Source organism: Oncorhynchus nerka, linkage group LG2 (genome assembly GCF_034236695.1).
Source record: "Oncorhynchus nerka isolate Pitt River linkage group LG2, Oner_Uvic_2.0, whole genome shotgun sequence".
Lineage (NCBI taxonomy): Eukaryota > Metazoa > Chordata > Actinopteri > Salmoniformes > Salmonidae > Oncorhynchus > Oncorhynchus nerka.
The window spans coordinates 188772-211928 of NC_088397.1; the positions used below are offsets into that span (position 1 = coordinate 188772).

The following is a 23157-nucleotide window of genomic DNA, read 5'->3' on the forward strand; positions in this document are numbered from 1 at the left end:
TATCAGTCCATAACATTACTGTAATATATCAGTCCATAACATTACTGTAGAATATCAGTCCATAACATTACTGTAATATATCAGTCAAAACATTACTGTAATATATCAGTCCATAACATTACTGTAATATATCAGTCCAAAACATTACTGTAATATATCAGTCCATAACATTACTGTAGAATATCAGTCCATAACATTACTGTAATATATCAGTCCATAACATTACTGTAATATATCAGTCCATAACATTACTGTAATATATCAGTCCATAACATTACTGTAATATATCAGTCCATAACATTACTGTAATATATCAGTCCATAACATTACTGTAATATATCAGTCCAAAACATTACTGTAATATATCAGTCCAATACAAAACAATACTCCATTTAAAACTGGTTTATTGGGTCATTTGAAATGAGGGTGAACAGAGAAACTGGTGGGAAGATGTGTGAATGATCTGAAGAAAAGACTATCTATTTCCAGGGGCCGTTGGAAAGGCTAGTCCTCCATCCAGACTGGTTGATCTTTAAAGGTCGGAGGTCATAGCTGGCTCCAACTCTTCTGAGGCGTGTGTGTGGTTGTGTGTGTGTGTATGGTTGGATGGTGGTAGGAGTCATGTTGAGAATTTACACCATTGGGGGGGGAGGGTCAACGGCCGAGGGACTCCAGTGTTGCCATGACGCCACCCAGACGATGGCATTTCCCCCCTTCTCACCCCCCTCCCCATCGTCGTTCTCTCAACCTCTCAGGTTCTCATCGTTCTGATTTGATCTGTATTGGGGGGGCAACAACAAAAAACAGAGGAACAATCAGATCTCAAATTGTTCTCTAAGAAGGGGAGGGTTATAAGAGGTCATAAGAAGACCTATGAACAGGTGGGAGGTTTATAGGGATCTAGAGACACGTGACAAAGGGAGAAAGGTAACCATGACTAGAGGTTCATTATGGGGTTCTACTGCCAGTCTACTACACTAATGACGTGGACTAGAGGTTCATTATGGGGTTCTACTGCCAGTCTACTACACTAAACACTAATGACGTGGACTAGAGGTTCATTATGGGGTTCTACTGCCAGTCTACTACACTAATGACGTGGACTAGAGGTTCATTATGGGGTTCTACTGCCAGTCTACTACACTAAACACTAATGACGTGGACTAGAGGTTCATTATGGGGTTCTACTGCCAGTCTACTACACTAAACACTAATGATGTGGACTAGAGGTTCATTATGGGGTTCTACTGCCAGTCTACTACACTGAACACTAATGACGTGGACTAGAGGTTCATTATGGGGTTCTACTGCCAGTCTACTACACTAAACACTAATGACGTGGACTAAAGGTTCATTATGGGGTTCTACTGCCAGTCTACTACACTAATGACGTGGACTAGAGGTTCATTATGGGGTTCTACTGCCAGTCTACTACACTAATGACATGGACTAGAGGTTCATTATGGGGTTCTACTGCCAGTCTACTACACTAATGACGTGGACTAGAGGTTCATTATGGGGTTCTACTGCCAGTCTACTACACTAAACACTAATGACGTGGACTAGAGGTTCATTATGGGGTTCTACTGCCAGTCTACTACACTAAACACTAATGACGTGGACTAGAGGTTCATTATGGGGTTCTACCGCCAGTCTACTACACTAAACACTAATGACGTGGACTAGAGGTTCATTAAGGGGTTCTACTGCCAGTCTACTACACTAAACACTAATGACATGGACTAGAGGTTCATTATGGGGTTCTACTGCCAGTCTACTACACTAATGACGTGGACTAGAGGTTCATTATGGGGTTCTACTGCCAGTCTACTACACTAAACACTAATGACGTGGACTAGAGGTTCATTATGGGGTTCTACTGCCAGTCTACTACACTAATGACGTGGACTAGAGGTTCATTATGGGGTTCTACTGCCAGTCTACTACACTAAACACTAATGACGTGGACTAGAGGTTCATTAAGGGGTTCTACTGCCAGTCTACTACACTAAACACAAATGACATGGACTAGAGGTTCATTATGGGGTTCTACTGCCAGTCTACTACACTAATGACGTGGACTAGAGGTTCATTATGGGGTTCTACTGCCAGTCTACTACACTAATGACGTGGACTAGAGGTCCATTATGGGGTTCTACTGCCAGTCTACTACACTAAACACTAATGACGTGGACTAGAGGTTCATTATGGGGTTCTACTGCCAGTCTACTACACTAATGACGTGGACTAGAGGTTCATTAATGGGGTTCTACTGCCAGTCTACTACACTAAACACAAATGACATGGACTAGAGGTTCATTATGGGGTTCTACTGCCAGTCTACTACACTAATGACGTGGACTAGAGGTTCATTATGGGGTTCTACTGCCAGTCTACTACACTAAACACTAATGACGTGGACTAGAGGTTCATTATGGGGTTCTACTGCCAGTCTACTACACTAATGACGTGGACTAGAGGTCCATTATGGGGTTCTACTGCCAGTCTACTACACTAAACACTAATGACGTGGACTAGAGGTTCATTATGGGGTTCTACTGCCAGTCTACTACACTAAACACTAATGACGTGGACTAGAGGTTCATTATGGGGTTCTACTGCCAGTCTACTACACTAAACGTGGACTAGAGGTTCATTATGGGGTTCTACTGCCAGTCTACTACACTAATGACATGGACTAGAGGTTCATTATGGGGTTCTACTGCCAGTCTACTACACTAATGACGTGGACTAGAGGTTCATTATGGGGTTCTACTGCCAGTCTACTACACTAAACACTAATGACGTGGACTAGAGGTTCATTATGGGGTTCTACTGCCAGTCTACTACACTAAACACTAATGACGTGGACTAGAGGTTCATTAAGGGGTTCTACTGCCAGTCTACTACACTAATGACGTGGACTAGAGGTTCATTATGGGGTTCTACTGCCAGTCTACTACACTAAACACTAATGACGTGGACTAGAGGTTCATTATGGGGTTCTACCGCCAGTCTACTACACTAAACACTAATGACGTGGACTAGAGGTTCATTAAGGGGTTCTACTGCCAGTCTACTACACTAAACACTAATGACATGGACTAGAGGTTCATTATGGGGTTCTACTGCCAGTCTACTACACTAATGACGTGGACTAGAGGTTCATTATGGGGTTCTACTGCCAGTCTACTACACTAAACACTAATGACGTGGACTAGAGGTTCATTATGGGGTTCTACTGCCAGTCTACTACACTAATGACGTGGACTAGAGGTTCATTATGGGGTTCTACTGCCAGTCTACTACACTAAACACTAATGACGTGGACTAGAGGTTCATTAAGGGGTTCTACTGCCAGTCTACTACACTAAACACAAATGACATGGACTAGAGGTTCATTATGGGGTTCTACTGCCAGTCTACTACACTAATGACGTGGACTAGAGGTTCATTATGGGGTTCTACTGCCAGTCTACTACACTAATGACGTGGACTAGAGGTCCATTATGGGGTTCTACTGCCAGTCTACTACACTAAACACTAATGACGTGGACTAGAGGTTCATTATGGGGTTCTACTGCCAGTCTACTACACTAATGACGTGGACTAGAGGTTCATTAAGGGGTTCTACTGCCAGTCTACTACACTAAACACAAATGACATGGACTAGAGGTTCATTATGGGGTTCTACTGCCAGTCTACTACACTAATGACGTGGACTAGAGGTTCATTATGGGGTTCTACTGCCAGTCTACTACACTAAACACTAATGACGTGGACTAGAGGTTCATTATGGGGTTCTACTGCCAGTCTACTACACTAATGACGTGGACTAGAGGTCCATTATGGGGTTCTACTGCCAGTCTACTACACTAAACACTAATGACGTGGACTAGAGGTTCATTATGGGGTTCTACTGCCAGTCTACTACACTAAACACTAATGACGTGGACTAGAGGTTCATTATGGGGTTCTACTGCCAGTCTACTACACTAAACACTAATGACGTGGACTAGAGGTTCATTATGGGGTTCTACTGCCAGTCTACTACACTAAACACTAATGACGTGGACTAGAGGTTCATTAAGGGGTTCTACTGCCAGTCTACTACACTAATGACGTGGACTAGAGGTTCATTATGGGGTTCTACTGCCAGTCTACTACACTAAACACTAATGACGTGGACTAGAGGTTCATTATGGGGTTCTACCGCCAGTCTACTACACTAAACACTAATGACGTGGACTAGAGGTTCATTAAGGGGTTCTACTGCCAGTCTACTACACTAAACACTAATGACGTGGACTAGAGGTTCATTATGGGGTTCTACTGCCAGTCTACTACACTAATGACGTGGACTAGAGGTTCATTATGGGGTTCTACTGCCAGTCTACTACACTAAACACTAATGACGTGGACTAGAGGTTCATTATGGGGTTCTACTGCCAGTCTACTACACTAATGACGTGGACTAGAGGTTCATTATGGGGTTCTACTGCCAGTCTACTACACTAAACACTAATGACGTGGACTAGAGGTTCATTATGGGGTTCTACTGCCAGTCTACTACACTAAACACTAATGACGTGGACTAGAGGTTCATTATGGGGTTCTACTGCCAGTCTACTACACTAATGACGTGAACTAGAGGTTCATTATGGGGATCTACTGCCAGTCTACTACACTAAACACTAATGACGTGGACTAGAGGTTCATTATGGGGTTCTACTGCCAGTCTACTACACTAATGACGTGGACTAGAGGTTCATTATGGGGTTCTACTGCCAGTCTACTACACTAAACACTAATGACGTGGACTAGAGGTTCATTATGGGGTTCTACTGCCAGTCTACTACACTAATGATGTGGACTAGAGGTTCATTATGGGGTTCTACTGCCAACACTGAACACTAATGACGTGGACTAGAGGTTCATTATGGGGTTCTACTGCCAGTCTACTACACTAAACACTAATGACGTGGACTAAAGGTTCATTATGGGGTTCTACTGCCAGTCTACTACACTAATGACGTGGACTAGAGGTTCATTATGGGGTTCTACTGCCAGTCTACTACACTAATGACATGGACTAGAGGTTCATTATGGGGTTCTACTGCCAGTCTACTACACTAATGACGTGGACTAGAGGTTCATTATGGGGTTCTACTGCCAGTCTACTACACTAATGACATGGACTAGAGGTTCATTATGGGGTTCTACTGCCAGTCTAACACTAATGACGTGGACTAGAGGTTCATTATGGGGTTCTACTGCCAGTCTACTACACTAAACACTAATGACGTGGACTAGAGGTTCATTATGGGGTTCTACTGCCAGTCTACTACACTAAACACTAATGACGTGGACTAGAGGTTCATTATGGGGTTCTACTGCCAGTCTACTACACTGAACACTAATGATGTGGACTAGAGGTTCATTATGGGGTTCTACTGCCAGTCTACTACACTAAACACTAATGACGTGGACTAGAGGTTCATTATGGGGTTCTAATGCCAGTCTACTACACTAATGACGTGGACTAGAGGTTCATTATGGGGTTCTACTGCCAGTCTACTACACTAATGACGTGGACTAGAGGTTCATTATGGGGTTCTACTGCCAGTTTACTACACTAAACACTAATGACATGGACTAGAGGTTCATTATGGGGTTCTACTGCCAGTCTACTACAATAAACACTAATGATGTGGACTAGAGGTTCATTAAGGGGTTCTACTGCCAGTCTACTACACTAAACACTAATGACGTGGACTAGAGGTTCATTATGGGGTTCTACTGCCAGTCTACTACACTAAACACTAATGACGTGGACTAGAGGTTCATTATGGGGTTCTACTGCCAGTCTACTACACTAAACACTAATGACGTGGACTAGAGGTTCATTATGGGGTTCTACTGCCAGTCTACTACACTAATGACGTGGACTAGAGGTTCATTATGGGGTTCTGCTGCCAGTCTACTACACTAAACACTAATGACGTGGACTAGAGGTTCATTATGGGGTTCTACTGCCAGTTTACTACACTAAACACTAATGACGTGGACTAGAGGTTCATTATGGGGTTCTACTGCCAGTCCACTACAATAAACACTAATGATTTGGACTAGAGGTTCATTATGGGGTTCTACTGCCAGTCTACTACACTAAACACTAATGACGTGGACTAGAGGTTCATTATGGGGTTCTACTGCCAGTCTACTACACTAAACACTAATGACGTGGACTAGAGGTTCATTATGGGGTTCTACTGCCAGTCTACTACACTGAACACTAATGATGTGGACTAGAGGTTCATTATGGGGTTCTACTGCCAGTCTACTACACTGAACACTAATGACGTGGACTAGAGGTTCATTATGGGGTTCTACTGCCAGTCTACTACACTAAACACTAATGACGTGGACTAGAGGTTCATTATGGGGTTCTACTGCCAGTCTACTACACTAAACACTAATGACGTGGACTAGAGGTTCATTATGGGGTTCTACTGCCAGTCTACTACACTAAACACTAATGACGTGGACTAGAGGTTCATTATGGGGTTCTACTGCCAGTCTACTACACTAAACACTAATGACGTGGACTAGAGGTTCATTATGGGGTTCTACTGCCAGTCTACTACACTAAACACTAATGATTTGGACTAGAGGTTCATTATGGGGTTCTACTGCCAGTCTACTATACTAAACACTAATGACGTGGACTAGAGGTTCATTATGGGGTTCTACTGCCAGTCTACTACACTAATGACGTGGACTAGAGGTTCATTATGGGGTTCTACTGCCAGTTTACTACACTAAACACTAATGACATGGACTAGAGGTTCATTATGGGGTTCTACTGCCAGTCTACTACAATAAACACTAATGATGTGGACTAGAGGTTCATTAAGGGGTTCTACTGCCAGTCTACTACACTAAACACTAATGACGTGGACTAGAGGTTCATTATGGGGTTCTACTGCCAGTCTACTACACTAAACACTAATGACGTGGACTAGAGGTTCATTATGGGGTTCTACTGCCAGTCTACTACACTAAACACTAATGACGTGGACTAGAGGTTCATTAAGGGGTTCTACTGCCAGTCTACTACACTAATGACGTGGACTAGAGGTTCATTATGGGGTTCTGCTGCCAGTCTACTACACTAAACACTAATGACGTGGACTAGAGGTTCATTATGGGGTTCTACTGCCAGTTTACTACACTAAACACTAATGACGTGGACTAGAGGTTCATTATGGGGTTCTACTGCCAGTCCACTACAATAAACACTAATGATTTGGACTAGAGGTTCATTATGGGGTTCTACTGCCAGTCTACTACACTAAACACTAATGACGTGGACTAGAGGTTCATTATGGGGTTCTACTGCCAGTCTACTACACTAAACACTAATGACGTGGACTAGAGGTTCATTATGGGGTTCTACTGCCAGTCTACTACACTGAACACTAATGATGTGGACTAGAGGTTCATTATGGGGTTCTACTGCCAGTCTACTACACTGAACACTAATGACGTGGACTAGAGGTTCATTATGGGGTTCTACTGCCAGTCTACTACACTAAACACTAATGACGTGGACTAGAGGTTCATTATGGGGTTCTACTGCCAGTCTACTACACACTAAACACTAATGACGTGGACTAGAGGTTCATTATGGGGTTCTACTGCCAGTCTACTACACTAAACACTAATGACGTGGACTAGAGGTTCATTATGGGGTTCTACTGCCAGTCTACTACACTAAACACTAATGACGTGGACTAGAGGTTCATTATGGGGTTCTACTGCCAGTCTACTACACTAAACACTAATGATTTGGACTAGAGGTTCATTATGGGGTTCTACTGCCAGTCTACTATACTAAACACTAATGACGTGGACTAGAGGTTCATTATGGGGTTCTACTGCCTGTCTACTACACTAATGACGTGGACTAGAGGTTCATTATGGGGTTCTACTGCCAGTCTACTACACTAAACACTAATGACGTGGACTAGAGGTTCATTATGGGGTTCTGCTGCCAGTCTACTACACTAATGACGTGGACTAGAGGTTCATTAAGGGGTTCTACTGCCAGTCTACTACACTAATGACATGGACTAGAGGTTCATTATGGGGTTCTGCTGCCAGTCTACTACACTAAACACTAATGACGTGGACTAGAGGTTCATTATGGGGTTCTACTGCCAGTCTACTACACTAAACACTAATGACGTGGACTAGAGGTTCATTATGGGGTTCTACTGCCAGTCTACTACAATAAACACTAATGATGTGGACTAGAGGTTCATTATGGGGTTCTACTGCCAGTCTACTACACTGAACACTAATGACGTGGACTAGAGGTTCATTATGGGGTTCTACTGCCAGTCTACTACACTAAACACTAATGACGTGGACTAGAGGTTCATTATGGGGTTCTACTGCCAGTCTACTACACTAATGACGTGGACTAGAGGTTCATTATGGGGTTCTACTGCAAGTCTACTACACTAAACACTAATGACGTGGACTAGAGGTTCATTATGGGGTTCTACTGCCAGTCTACTACACTAATGACGTGGACTAGAGGTTCATTAAGGGGTTCTACTGCCAGTTTACTACACTAAACACTAATGACGTGGATTAAAGGTTCATTATGGGGTTCTACTGCCAGTCTACTACACTAATGACGTGGACTAGAGGTTCATTATGGGGTTCTACTGCCAGTCTACTACACTAATGACGTGGACTAGAGGTTCATTATGGGGTTCTACTGCCAGTCTACTATACTAAACACTAATGACGTGGACTAGAGGTTCATTAAGGGGTTCTACTGCCAGTCTACTACACTAAACACTAATGACGTGGACTAGAGGTTCATTAAGGGGTTCTACTGCCAGTCTACTACACTAAACACTAATGACATGGACTAGAGGTTCATTATGGGGTTCTACTGCCAGTCTACTACACTAATGACGTGGACTAGAGGTCCATTATGGGGTTCTACCGCCAGTCTACTACACTAAACACTAATGACATGGACTAGAGGTTCATTATGGGGTTCTACTGCCAGTCTACTACACTAATGACGTGGACTAGAGGTACATTATGGGGTTCTACCGCCAGTCTACTACACTAAACACTAATGACGTGGACTAGAGGTTCATTATGGGGTTCTACTGCCAGTCTACTACACTAAACACTAATGACGTGGACTAGAGGTTCATTAAGGGGTTCTACTGCCAGTCTACTACACTAAACACTAATGACGTGGACTAGAGGTTCATTATGGGGTTCTACCGCCAGTCTACTACACTGAACACTAATGACGTGGACTAGAGGTTCATTATGGGGTTCTACTGCCAGTCTACTACACTAAACACTAATGACGTGGACTAGAGGTTCATTATGGGGTTCTACTGCCAGTCTACTACACTAATGACGTGGACTAGAGGTCCATTATGGGGTTCTACCGCCAGTCTACTACACTAAACACTAATGACGTGGACTAGAGGTTCATTATGGGGTTCTACTGCCAGTTTACTACACTAAACACTAATGACGTGGACTAGAGGTTCATTATGGGGTTCTACTGCCAGTCTACTACACTAATGACGTGGACTAGAGGTTCATTATGGGGTTCTACTGCCAGTCTACTACACTAAACACTAATGACGTGGACTAGAGGTCCATTAAGGGGTTCTACTGCCAGTCTACTACACTAATGACGTGGACTAGAGGTTCATTATGGGGTTCTACTGCCAGTCTACTACACTAAACACTAATGACGTGGACTAGAGGTTCATTATGGGGTTCTACTGCCAGTCTACTACACTAAACACTAATGACGTGGACTAGAGGTTCATTATGGGGTTCTACTGCCAGTCTACTACACTAAACACTAATGACATGGACTAGAGGTTCATTATGGGGTTCTACTGCCAGTCTACTACACTAATGACGTGGACTAGAGGTTCATTATGGGGTTCTACTGCCAGTCTACTACACTAAACACTAATGACGTCAAATACTCACAGTGACATTTCATCTACAGACGGAAGTCAAATGGAAATAATTTAATTTAATTTTAAATGAAGCTATTAGTTTCTACATATCACATAACTTTGGAGAAAAATCAAATCAAACACATTTAGTGGTGCTGAAACCACGAGAGAGAGAGAGAGAGAGTCTGCCGCACCTTGCAGCCAATCAACGCCTTCAGGTAAACCTTCTCCTTTCACAGCATCGCTGGCACTGAAACAGACACAAAAGAGAGCAGGTCAGTGAAAACCAAACGGTTCAACAACGATTAGAAAAGGCAACGTTTTGTCATATAACCAAAAAGGCCTGTTCTGGAGGTTGGACTAAAAAACAGACCCGATGAAATCTAATGCGCTATAACGGACTTAATCGTAGTGCTGCTGGTCTAGAAACATGAAATATGCCAACAAGGATTCTGGGTGTTTTAGAACTCATCTATCTTTAAAATATATATATATATATATATATATTTCACCTTTATTTAACCAGGTAGGCCAGTTGAGAACACCTTTATTTAACCAGGTAGGCCAGTTGAGAACACCTTTATTTAACCAGGTAGGCCAGTTGAGAACACCTTTATTTAACCAGGTAGGCCAGTTGAGAACACCTTTATTTAACCAGGTAGGCCAGTTGAGAACACCTTTATTTAACCAGGTAGGCCAGTTGAGAACACCTTTATTTAACCAGGAGGCCAGTTGAGAACACCTTTATTTATTTGAGAACACCTTTATTTAACCAGGTAGGCCAGTTGAGAACACCTTTATTTAACCAGGTAGGCCAGTTGAGAACACCTTTATTTAACCAGGTAGGCCAGTTGAGAACACCTTTATTTAACCAGGGAGGCCAGTTGAGAACACCTTTATTTAACCAGGTAGGCCAGTTGAGAACACCTTTATTTAACCAGGTAGGCCAGTTGAGAACACCTTTATTTAACCAGTTAGGCCAGTTGAGAACACCTTTATTTAACCAGGTAGGGCCAGTTGAGAACACCTTTATTTAACCAGGTAGGCTAGTTGAGAACACCTTTATTTAACCAGGTAGGCCAGTTGAGAACACCTTTATTTAACCAGGGAGGCAAGTTGAGAACACCTTTATTTAACCAGGTAGGCAAGTTGAGAACAAGTTCTCATTTACAACTTCGACCCTGACCAAGATAAAGCAAAGCAGTTCGACAGATACAACGACACAGAGTTACACATGGAGTAAAACAAACATACAGTCAATAATACAGTAGAAAAATAAGTCTATATAAGATGTGAGCAAATGAGGTGAGATAAGGGAGGTAAAGGCATCAAAAAGGCCAAGGTGGCAAAGTAAATACAATATAGCAAGTAAAACACTGGAATGGTAGATTTGCAGTGGAAGAATGTGCAAAGTAGAAATAAAAATAATGGGGTGCAAAGGAGCAAAATAAATAAATACAGTTGGGAAAGAGGTAGTTGTTTGGGCTAAATTATAGGTGGGCTATGTACAGGTGCAGTAATCTACCAGATGTGCCAGGGCTTGTCCTTGATGTTCTCCAGACAGAGGAGCTGGGAGACCTTGACTGAAGACAGGGCGTCTCTCACGTCCATCTTGTTGGCAAAGAACAGCAGGGGGATCCGGCGGTGCTTTACGTCTACAGAGACAAGGTTAGAATCAGGCGGTGCTATACGTCTACAGAGACAAGGTTAGAATCAGGGGGTGCTTTACGTCTACAGAGACAAGGTTAGAATCAGGGGGTGCTATACGTCTACAGAGACAAGGTTAGAATCAGGGGGATCCGTCGTTCCGTAGAATCAGGCACACAAACATTCAGAAAGTTGTGTTACAGGGTGGAATTTAAAATGGAATCAATTCAGATTTTTAGGGGGGGGTCACTGACCTTCACACAATACCCCCTAATACCCCCCAATAGTAAATAATGCTTTTTGTTAAATGACAACACCTACAATTATTTGTAAGGTCTCTCAGGTACTGTACAGTCTGTGGTTAATAGCTGTGCCCTTGATAGGGACCATGTGGGTATAACAGTGTTAATCTACAGATCAACACAACAAAATACCAGGCGTTAACTGTGGAGATAAAGGGACATTACGTTAAAAAGACCAGGCGTTTAACTGTGGAGATAAAGGGACATTACGTTAAAAAGACCAGGCGTTTAACTGTGGAGATAAAGGGACATTACGTTAAAAAGACCAGGCGTTAACTGTGGAGATAAAGGGACATTACGTTAAAAAGACCAGGCGTTAACTGTGGAGATAAAGGGACATTACGTTAAAAAGACCAGGCGTTTAACTGTGGAGATAAAGGGACATTACGTTAAAAAGACCAGGCGTTTAACTGTGGAGATAAAGGGACATTATGTTAAAAAGACCAGGCGTTAACTGTGGAGATAAAGGGACATTACGTTAAAAAGACCAGGCGTTAACTGTGGAGATAAAGGGACATTACGTTAAAAAGACCAGGCATTTAACTGTGGAGATAAAGGGACATTACGTTAAAAAGACCAGACGTTAACTGTGGAGATAAAGGGACATTACGTTAAAAAGACCAGGCGTTTAACTGTGGAGATAAAGGGACATTACGTTAAAAAGACCAGGCGTTTAACTGTGGAGATAAAGGGACATTACGTTAAAAAGACCAGGCGTTTAACTGTGGAGATAAAGGGACATTACGTTAAAAAGACCAGGCGTTAACTGTGGAGATAAAGGGACATTACGTTAAAAAGACCAGGTGTTTAACTGTGGAGATAAAGGGACATTACGTTAAAAAGACCAGGCGTTAACTGTGGAGGTAAAGGGACATTACGTTAAAAAGACCAGGCGTTAACTGTGGAGATAAAGGGACATTACGTTAAAAAGACCAGGCGTTTAACTGTGGAGATAAAGGGACATTACGTTAAAAAGACCAGGCGTTTAACTGTGGAGATAAAGGGACATTACGTTAAAAAGACCAGGCGTTAACTGTGGAGGTAAAGGGACATTACGTTAAAAAGACCAGGCGTTAACTGTGGAGATAAAGGGACATTACGTTAAAAAGACCAGGCGTTTAACTGTGGAGATAAAGGGACATTACGTTAAAAAGACCAGGCGTTAACTGTGGAGATAAAGGGATATTACGTTAAAAAGACCAGGCGTTAACTGTGGAGATAAAGGGACATTACGTTAAAAAGACCAGGCGTTAGCTGTGGAGATAAAGGGACATTACGTTAAAAAGACCAGGCGTTTAACTGTGGAGATAAAGGGACATTACGTTAAAAAGACCAGGCGTTTAACTGTGGAGATAAAGGGACATTACGTTAAAAAGACCAGGCGTTTAACTGTGGAGATAAAGGGACATTACGTTAAAAAGACCAGGCGTTTAACTGTGGAGATAAAGGGACATTATGTTAAAAAGACCAGGCGTTAACTGTGGAGATAAAGGGACATTACGTTAAAAAGACCAGGCGTTAACTGTGGAGATAAAGGGACATTACGTTAAAAAGACCAGGCGTTTAATTGTGGAGATAAAGGGACATTACGTTAAAAAGACCAGGCGTTAACTGTGGAGATAAAGGACATTACGTTAAAAAGACCAGGCGTTTAACTGTGGAGATAAAGGGACATTACGTTAAAAAGACCAGGCGTTAACTGTGGAGAGATAAAGGGACATTACGTTAAAAAAGACCAGGCGTTAACTGTGGAGATAAAGGGACATTACGTTAAAAAGACCAGGCGTTTAACTGTGGAGATAAAGGGACATTACGTTAAAAAGACCAGGCGTTAACTGTGGAGATAAAGGGACATTACGTTAAAAAGACCAGGCGTTAACTGTGGAGATAAAGGGACATTACGTTAAAAAGACCAGGCGTTTAATTGTGGAGATAAAGGGACATTACGTTAAAAAGACCAGGCGTTAACTGTGGAGATAAAGGGACATTACGTTAAAAAGACCAGGCGTTTAACTGTGGAGATAAAGGGACATTACGTTAAAAAGACCAGGCGTTAACTGTGGAGGTAAAGGGACATTACGTTAAAAAGACCAGGCGTTAACTGTGGAGATAAAGGGACATTACGTTAAAAAGACCAGGCGTTTAACTGTGGAGATAAAGGGACATTACGTTAAAAAGACCAGGCGTTAACTGTGGCGTTAACTGTGGAGGTAAAGGGACATTACGTTACATTACGTTAAAAAGACTAGGAGGAGGATGATTCACCTGGGTGGTTCAGGAGTGTATAATGAGGAAGATGATTCACCTGGGTGGTTCAGGAGTGTATAATGAGGAAGATGATTCACCTGGGTGGTTCAGGAGTGTATAATGAGGAAGATGATTCACCTGGGTGGTTCAGGAGTGTATAATGAGGAAGATGATTCACCTGGGTGGTTCAGGAGTGTATAATGAGGAAGATGATTCACCTGGGTGGTTCAGGAGTGTATAATGAGGAAGATGATTCACCTGGGTGGTTCAGGAGTGTATAAGGAGGAAGATGATTCACCTGGGTGGTTCAGGAGTGTATAATGAGGAAGATGATTCACCTGGGTGGTTCAGGAGTGTATAAGGAGGAAGATGATTCACCTGGGTGGTTCAGGAGGGTGTCCAGTTCCTCTTTAGCGACCACCATCCTCAACTTGTCTCCACTGTCCACCACAAAGATGATGGCTTGACCCTCCCTGGTGGGAGAGAGGGGGCAAGGGTCAACATGATTCACTGTCAGTACTACCTACCGTGTGTGTGTGTGTGTGTGTGTGTGTGTGTGTGTGTGTGTGTGTGTCTGAACAGACTCACTTGTAGTAATGTTCCCAGAGGTTTCTGTATCGCCCTTGGCCAGACATGTCGAACACTGTGAAGGAGAGACTGGAGAGAAGAGGAGGATTTAGAAGACTGGAGAGAAGAGGAGGATTTAGAAGACTGGAGAGAAGAGGAGGATTTAGAAGACTGGAGAGAAGAGGAGGATTTAGAAGACTGGAGAGAAGAGGAGGATTTAGAAGACTGGAGAGAAGAAGAGGATTTAGAAGACTGGAGAGAAGAGGAGGATTTAGAAGACTGGTGAGAAGAAGAGGATTTAGAAGACTGGAGAGAAGAGGACAATATAGAAGACTGGAGAGAAGAGGAGGATTTAGAAGACTGGAGAGGAGAAGAGGATTTAGAAGACTGGAGAGAAGAGGAGGATTTAGAACTGGAGAGAGAGGAGGATTTAGAACTGGAGAGAGAGGAGGATTTAGAACACTGGAGAGAAGAGGAGGATTTGGAGACTGGAGAGAAGAGGAGGATTTGGAGACTGGAGAGAGAGGAGGATTTAGAAGACTGGAGAGAGAGGAGGATTTAGAGACTGGAGAGAGAGGAGGATTTAGAAGACTGGAGAGAAGAGGAGGATTTAGAAGACTGGAGAGAAGAGGACAATATAGAAGACTGGAGAGAAGAGGAGGATTTAGAAGACTGGAGAGAAGAGGAGGATTTGGAGACTGGAGAGAAGAGGAGGATTTAGAACTGGAGAGAAGAGGAGGATTTAGAAGACTGGAGAGAAGAGGACAATTTAGAAGACTGGAGAGAAGAGGAGGATTTAGAAGACTGGAGAGAAGAGGACAATTTAGAAGACTGGAGAGAAGAGGAGGATTTAGAAGACTGGAGAGAAGAGGAGGATTTAGAAGACTGGAGAGAAGAGGAGGATTTAGAAGACTGGAGAGAAGAGGAGGATTTAGAAGACTGGAGAGAAGAGGAGGATTTAGAACTGGAGAGAAGAGGACAATTTAGAAGACTGGAGAGAAGAGGAGGATTTAGAAGACTGGAGAGAAGAGGAGGATTTAGAAGACTGGAGAGAAGAGGAGGATTTAGAACACTGGAGAGAAGAGGAGGATTTGGAGACTGGAGAGAAGAGGAGGATTTGGAGACTGAGAGAGAGGAGGATTTAGAGACTGGAGAGGAGGATTTAGAAGACTGAGAGAAGAGGAGGATTTGGAGACTGAGAGAAGAGGAGGATTTAGAAGACTGGTGAGAAGAGGAGGATTTAGAAGACTGGAGAGAGAGGAGGATTTAGAAGACTGGAGAGAAGAGGAGGATTTAGAAGGCTGGAGAGAAGAGGAGGATTTAGAAGACTGGAGAGAAGAAGAGGATTTAGAACACTGGAGAGAAGAGGAGGATTTAGAAGACTGGAGAGAAGAGGAGAATATAGAAGACTGGAGAGAAGAGGAGGATTTAGAAGACTGGAGAGAAGAAGAGGATTTAGAACACTGGAGAGAAGAAGAGGATTTAGAAGACTGGAGAGAAGAAGAGGATTTAGAAGACTGGAGAGAAGAAGAGGATTTAGAGACTGGAGAGAAGAGGAGGATTTAGAAGACTGGAGAGAAGAGGAGGATTTAGAAGACTGGACATAAGAGGAGGATTTAGAAGACTGGAGAGAAGAGGAAGATTTAGAAGACTGGAGAGAAGAGGAGAATACAGAAGACTGGAGAGAAGAGGAGGATTTAGAACTGGAGAGAAGAGGAGGATTTAGAAGACTGGAGAGAAGAGGAGGATTTAGATGATTGGAGAGAAGAGGAGGATTTAGAGACTGGAGAGAGAGGAGGATTTAGAAGACTGGAGAGAAGAGGGGGATTTGGAGACTGGAGAGAGAGGAGGATTTAGAAGACTTGAGAGAAGTGGAGGATTTAGAAGACTGGGGAGAAAAGTAGTGCACTATATTGGAAATGGGATGCCATTTGGGACTCATTCAAGGACATCGTAGTGGTAACGTTCAGACAACGTTCCCCAACAACCTTCAAGGTATAGTTCAGAACATCTGACCATCGTACAGTCATCCATTATTGTCTTATTGATTACCTTGATGTCTTGAACTTCTCGATGCTGAAGCCAATGGTCGGGACGATGTCTTGTGTCTGGGCCTGCATGACACAGGAATAGATTAGACTGGTGTCACTACTCTGGACGGCTCTGACTTAGAATATGTGGACAACTACAAATATCTTGGTGTCTGGTTAGACTGTAAACTCTCCATCAGACTCATATTAAACATCTCCAATCCAAAAATTAAATCTAGAATTGGCTTCCTATTTCACAACAAAGCATCCTTCACTAGGCTAGCGGCAGCGTAGCCTAGTGGTTAGAGCGTTGGACTAGTAACCGGAAGGTTGCGGGTTCAAACCCCCGAGCTGACAAATCTGTCGTTCTGCCCCTGAACAGGCAGTTAACCCACTGTTCCCAGACCGTCATTGAAAATAAGAATGTGTTCTTAACTAGTTGCTCCTACCCTCTACTTTTTTGAACATTTTGTTAAAAATCGCGCAACATTTCAGCGCCCTGCTACTCATGCCAGGAATATAATGCGTTCATATGGTTAGAAGGTGTGTATAGGAAACCCTCGGACGTTTTTAAAACTGGTTAAATCACGACTGTGGCTATTACATAACGTGCGTTACATCGGAAAGCGCAGGAAAACCTGATCACAGAAAATGGAAATAAATATCCTTGCGCCACTTCCAGCCATTGATAACAGTGAGCGAATTAGATAAGACCGAGCATTCAACTCCCACAGCATCCCCATGTAGTCGAGTATCTTGTGAATTTAATCCTCTTTGATTCTTGGTTGAACCGAAAGAGGGCACGACGTACCTCCGGTCTCCGCCCAGATCATTCCGGAAGAGCTCTCTCCTGAAATTTTTTCCAAGACGACAGCTAATGATATGTACATCGCCTACGGATGATTTTTATCGCTTATTAACGTTTACTAATACCTAAAGTAGCATTACAAACGTATTTGAAGTGTTTTGTGAAAGTTTATTGTCTACTTTTTGAATTTTAAAAAAATGACGTTACGTTGTGAAATCGCTGTTTTTCGTTTATCACACAGTCTACATATAACGATATCTTGGCTTTATATGGCCCGATTTAATCGAAATAAAGACCCAATAGTGTTTATGGGACATCTAGGAGTGCCAACAAAGAAGATGGTGAAAGGTAATGAATGTTTTCTATTTTATTGTGCGGTTTGTGTAACGCCGAAATGCTAATTATTTTGTTTACGTCCCCTGCTGTGCTTTTCTGTTGTAGTGTATTGGTGCATGCTATCAGATAATAGCTTCTCATGCTGTCGCCGAAAAGCATTTTAAAAATCTGACTTGTTGCCTGGATTCACAACGAGTGTAGCTTTAATTTGATACCCTGCATGTGTATTTTAATGAACTTTTGAGTTTTAACTAATACTATTAGCATTTAGCGTAGCGCATTTGCATTTCCAGAGCTCTAGTTGGGACGCAAGCGTCCCAGGTAGAGGTAAGAGGTTTTAACTGACTTGCCTGGTTAAATAAAGGTTAAAAAAATAAAAAAAACTCATGCTGCCAAACATAACCTCGTAAAACTGACCATCCTACCAATCCTTGACTTCGGCGATGTCATTTACAAAATAGCTTCCAATATTCTACTCAGCTAATTGGATGCAGTCTATCACAGTGCCATCCGTTTCGTCACCAAAGCTCCATATACTACCCACCACTGCGACCTGTATGCTCTCATTGGCTGGCCCTCGCTTCATATTCGTCGCCAAACCCACTGGCTCCAGGTCATCTACAAGTCTCTGCTAGGTAAAGCTCCGCCTTATCTCAGCTCACTGGTCACCATAACAACACCCACCCGTAGCACGTGCTCCCAGCAGGTATATCTCACTGGCCGCCCCCAAAGCCAATTCCTCCTTTGGTCACCTTTCCTTCCAGTTCTCTGGTGCCAATGACTGGAACGAATTGCAAAAATCACTGAAGTTGGAGACTCACATCTCCCTCACTAACTTTAACCATCAGCTGTCAGAGCAGCTTACAGATCACTGTACCTGTACATAGCCCATCTGTAAATACCTCATCCAAATACCTCATCCCCATATTGTTTTTGTTGTTGCTCCTTTGCACCCCAGTATCTCTACTTGCACATTTACCATTCAGTCCAGTGTTTAATTGCTAAATTGTAATTACTTCGCCACTATGGCCTATTTATTGCCTTACCTCTCTAATCTTACTACATTTGCACACACTGTATATAGATTTTTCTACTGTATTATTGACTGTATGTTTGTTTTTTCCATGTGTAACTCTGTGTTGTATCTGGTGCCTTGCTTTGCTTTATCTCGGTCAGGGTCGCAATTGTAAATGAGAACTTGTTCTCAACTGGCCGATCTGGTTAAATAAAAATATATATTAATAAATGAATAAAAAGTAGTGGTTAATTACAGAGGAATAGATTAGTAGTGGTTAATTACACAGGAATAGATTAGTAGTGGTTAATTACACAGGAATAGATTAGTAGTCGTTAATTAGTAGTGGTTAATTACACAGGAATAGATTAGTAGTGGTTAATTACACAGGAATAGATTAGTAGTGGTTAATTACACAGGAATAGATTAGGAGTGGTTAATTACACAGGAATAGATTGGGGTAACCGTACTGATTAAGGCCACTTCAGTTCAAGAGGGAAAAAAAACAATTTCTGCTGTTTAATGTTTCTATTAATTAATCTGGTCGTTCCGTAGCTGATTGTACACCATTACGTTTAAGTATTATTAAGTTATTGAGTATTATTAAGTTATTGAGAATTATTAAGTTATTAAGTATTATTAAGTTATTAAGTATTATTAAGTTATTAAGTATTATTAAGTTATTGAGTATTATTAAGTTATTGAGTATTATTAAGTTATTAAGTATTATTAAGTTATTGAGTATTATTAAGTTAAGTATTATTAAGTTATTGAGTATTATTAAGTTATTAAGTATTATTAAGTTATTGAGTATTATTAAGTTATTAAGTATTATTAAAAAGTTATTGAGTATTATTAAGTTATTAAGTATTATTAAGTTATTAAGTATTATTATGTTATTGACAATTATGTGTCAGTTCCCACCAGTGGCCAATTTCCAAAGCGGCAACATAACTTAGTGACCTACAACAAGATAATAGATTTCAGGAATTATTAAATAAATGTTTTATTTTACTGTTAAATTCACCTTCCATTGTTACACATCGTTTTTTTTGGTTCATATTTAAAAACTACAGTTGTGTATCGAGCCATGGTGCCTTTACCAAGATCAGAAACCATCAGGAACAACTAGGAACCTCTGGACTGTCTCCAAGACGTTTGGAGTGGACAGGAAGTGGTTGGTGCAGAGAGAGAGAAGAAGACCAGGGTTGAGGGATATCAGAGATAGATGACCTCCAAGACATTTGGAGTGGACAGGAAGTGGTTGATGCAGAGAGAAGAAGACCAGGGATGAGGGATATCAGGGATAGATGACCTCCAAGACGTTTGGAGTGGACAGGAAGTGGTTGATGCAGAGAGAGAGAAGAAGACCAGGGTTGAGGGATATCAGGGATAGATGACCTCCAAGACATTTGGAGTGGACAGGAAGTGGTTGGTGCAGAGAGAGAGAGAAGAAGACCAGGGTTGAGGGATATCAGAGATAGATGACCTCCAAGACATTTGGAGTGGACAGGAAGTGGTTGATGCAGAGAGAGAGAAGAAGACCAGGGTTGAGGGATATCAGAGATAGATGACCTCCAAGACATTTGGAGTGGACAGGAAGTGGTTGATGCAGAGAGAGAAGAAGAAGAAGACCAGGGTTGAGGGATATCAGGGATAGATGACCTCCAAGACGTTTGGAGTGGACAGGAAGTGGTTGATGCAGAGAGAAGAAGAAGAAGACCAGGGTTGAGGGATATCAGGGATAGATGACCTCCAAGACGTTTGGAGTGGACAGGAAGTGGTTGATGCAGAGAGAGAAGAAGAAGAAGACCAGCGTTGAGGGACATCAGGGATAGACAGGGGTAGATAAACATGCTAACAAGTTAGGGAATAGGGAATAGAAGAAGACTATTGGGCGACTCCTCCTGCAGTTAGGACCGGAGCATCGTCATACTGTTGACCTTCATTCATCCAGGTGATTCTGTTCATTGGTCCACCACCTGTACCTTTGTAATACAACAGTAGAGAGGGCCATTTGAAACTGTCTTCAGACAGGCTTTAGGAAGACAAGTTGAGCTAATTAACAAGAAGAGCAGGACAGCAAATGTGAATCAACAATTCAATAATGAATTGAAAGTTGTGTGTTCGGGTCTTTGTTGCATGGCCTCTTACAGATCCTCCATCCATGACCTCACTTCCTGTAGCAACATTTCTTCATCTCCACCTTTATCTCCACCTCCATCCTCTCCCTCCCTCCCTCCATCTCCACCTCCTCTCTCCCTCCATCTCCTCCTCTCTCTCTCCATCTCCTCCTCTCTCTCTCCATCTCCTCATCTCTCTCTCTCTCCATCTCCTCCTCTCTCCCTCCATCTCCTCCTCTCTCCCTCCATCTCCTCTCTCTCTCTCTCTCCATCTCCTCCTCTCTCTCTCCATCTCCTCCTCTCTCTCCATCTCCTCCTCTCTCTCTCCATCTCCTCATCTCTCTCTCCCTCCATCTCCTCCTCTCTCCCTCCATCTCCTCTCTCCCTCCATCTCCCCATCTCCTCCTCTCTCCCTCCCTCCATCTCCTCCTCTCTCTCTCTCCCTCCATCTCATCCTCTCTCTCTCCCTCCATCTCCTCCTCTCTCTCTCCCTCCATCTCATCCTCTCTCTCTCTCCATCTCCTCCTCTCTCTCCCTCCATCTCCTCCTCTCTCCCTCCATCTCCTCCTCTCTCTCTCCATCTCCTCCTCTCTCCATCTCCACCTCTCTCTCTCCCTCCATCTCCTCCTCTTTCTCTCCAGCTCCTCCTCTCTCTCTCTCTCTCTCCCTCCATCTCATCCTCTCTCTCTCCATCTCCTCCTCTCTCTCCCTCCATCTCCTCCTCTCTCTCTCCTGCTTCTCTTCTCTACCTCTCTCCATCTCCTCCTCCTCTCTACCTCTCTCCCTGCGGTGTCTCCTTGTTCCTCTCTCCACCATCCCTCTTCAGGAGATGGAATCCTTATCCTCTGAAAACCAGTTACTATACTGACTTACTCTAATCATAAAGTGTCTATATCACAGCAAACCACTAACTCATCATTAAGTAAGTAGGCTTAATTGATCCAGGCTACCAGTGTAGACTTACATTGGATGGTTTCAGTTGGTTGATGATGGTGGTCTTGCCGCTGTTGTCCAATCCCAGACACAGAACATTCACTTCCTTCTTCTTCAGCCCCAACCAGCCAGCTAGTTTATCAAACAGACCCATTGTCGTTCTGTCTTATTCCCGGGGGGGGTGTCTCTGTGGAATAAAAATATATATATTATATATAATATATATTATAGTAGCTAAGACCATCACAAAGAAATAAAAGTGTGACAACTGAATGTGCACTGCAAACCTGGGGTGTAGGGCCTAATCATTAGTCTACAACCTGGGCTGTAGGGCCTAGTCATTAGTCTACAACCTGGGGTGTAGGGCCTAGTCATTAGTCTACAACCTGGGGTGTAGGGCCTAGTCATTAGTCTACAACCTGGGGTGTAGGGCCTAGTCATTAGTCTACAACCTGGGGTGTAGGACCTAGTCATTAGTCTACACAACCTGGGGTGTAGGGCCTAATCATTAGTCTACAACCTGGGGTGTAGGGCCTAATCATTAGTCTACAACCTGGGGTGTAGGGCCTAGTCATCAGTCTACAACCTGGGGTGTAGGGCCTAGTCATTAGTCTACAACCTGGGGTGTAGGGCCTAGTCATTAGTCTACAACCTGGGGTGTAGGGCCTAGTCATTAGTCTACAACCTGGGGTGTAGGGCCTAGTCATTAGTCTACAACCTGGGGTGTAGGGCCTAGTCATTAGTCTACAACCTGGGGTGTAGGGCCTAGTCATTAGTCTACAACCTGGGGTGTAGGGCCTAGTCATTAGTCTACAACCTGGGGTGTAGGGCCTAGTCATTAGTCTACAACCTGGGCTGTAGGGCCTAGTCATTAGTCTATAACCTGGGGTGTAGGGCCTAATCATTAGTCTACAACCTGGGGTGTAGGGCCTAGTCATTAGTCTACAACCTGGGGTGTAGGGCCTAGTCATTAGTCTACTACCTGGGGTGTAGGGCCTAATCATTAGTCTACAACCTGGGGTGTAGGGCCTAGTCATTAGTCTACAACCTGGGGTGTAGGGCCTAGTCATTAGTCTACTACCTGGGGTATAGGGCCTAGTCATTAGTCTACAACCTGGGGTGTAGGG

At 43.0% G+C, this 23157-nt stretch overlaps 1 protein-coding gene across 1 annotated transcript; it reads right to left on the bottom strand.

Annotated features, from left to right (window-relative positions):
- Positions 1-387: 387 nt before the first annotated feature.
- Positions 388-22206, bottom strand: LOC135573055 (ADP-ribosylation factor-like protein 6). Its single transcript, XM_065022096.1, has 7 exons — positions 22062-22206; positions 16838-16899; positions 14807-14875; positions 14597-14691; positions 11548-11677; positions 10217-10272; positions 388-777 (listed from the first exon to the last, which is right to left on the bottom strand). The coding sequence occupies exons 1-7, from the start codon at positions 22182-22184 to the stop codon at positions 752-754; spliced, it is 561 nt and encodes a 186-aa protein (XP_064878168.1). The 5' UTR covers positions 22185-22206; the 3' UTR covers positions 388-751.
- Between the last annotated feature and the right edge of the window lie 951 nt (positions 22207-23157).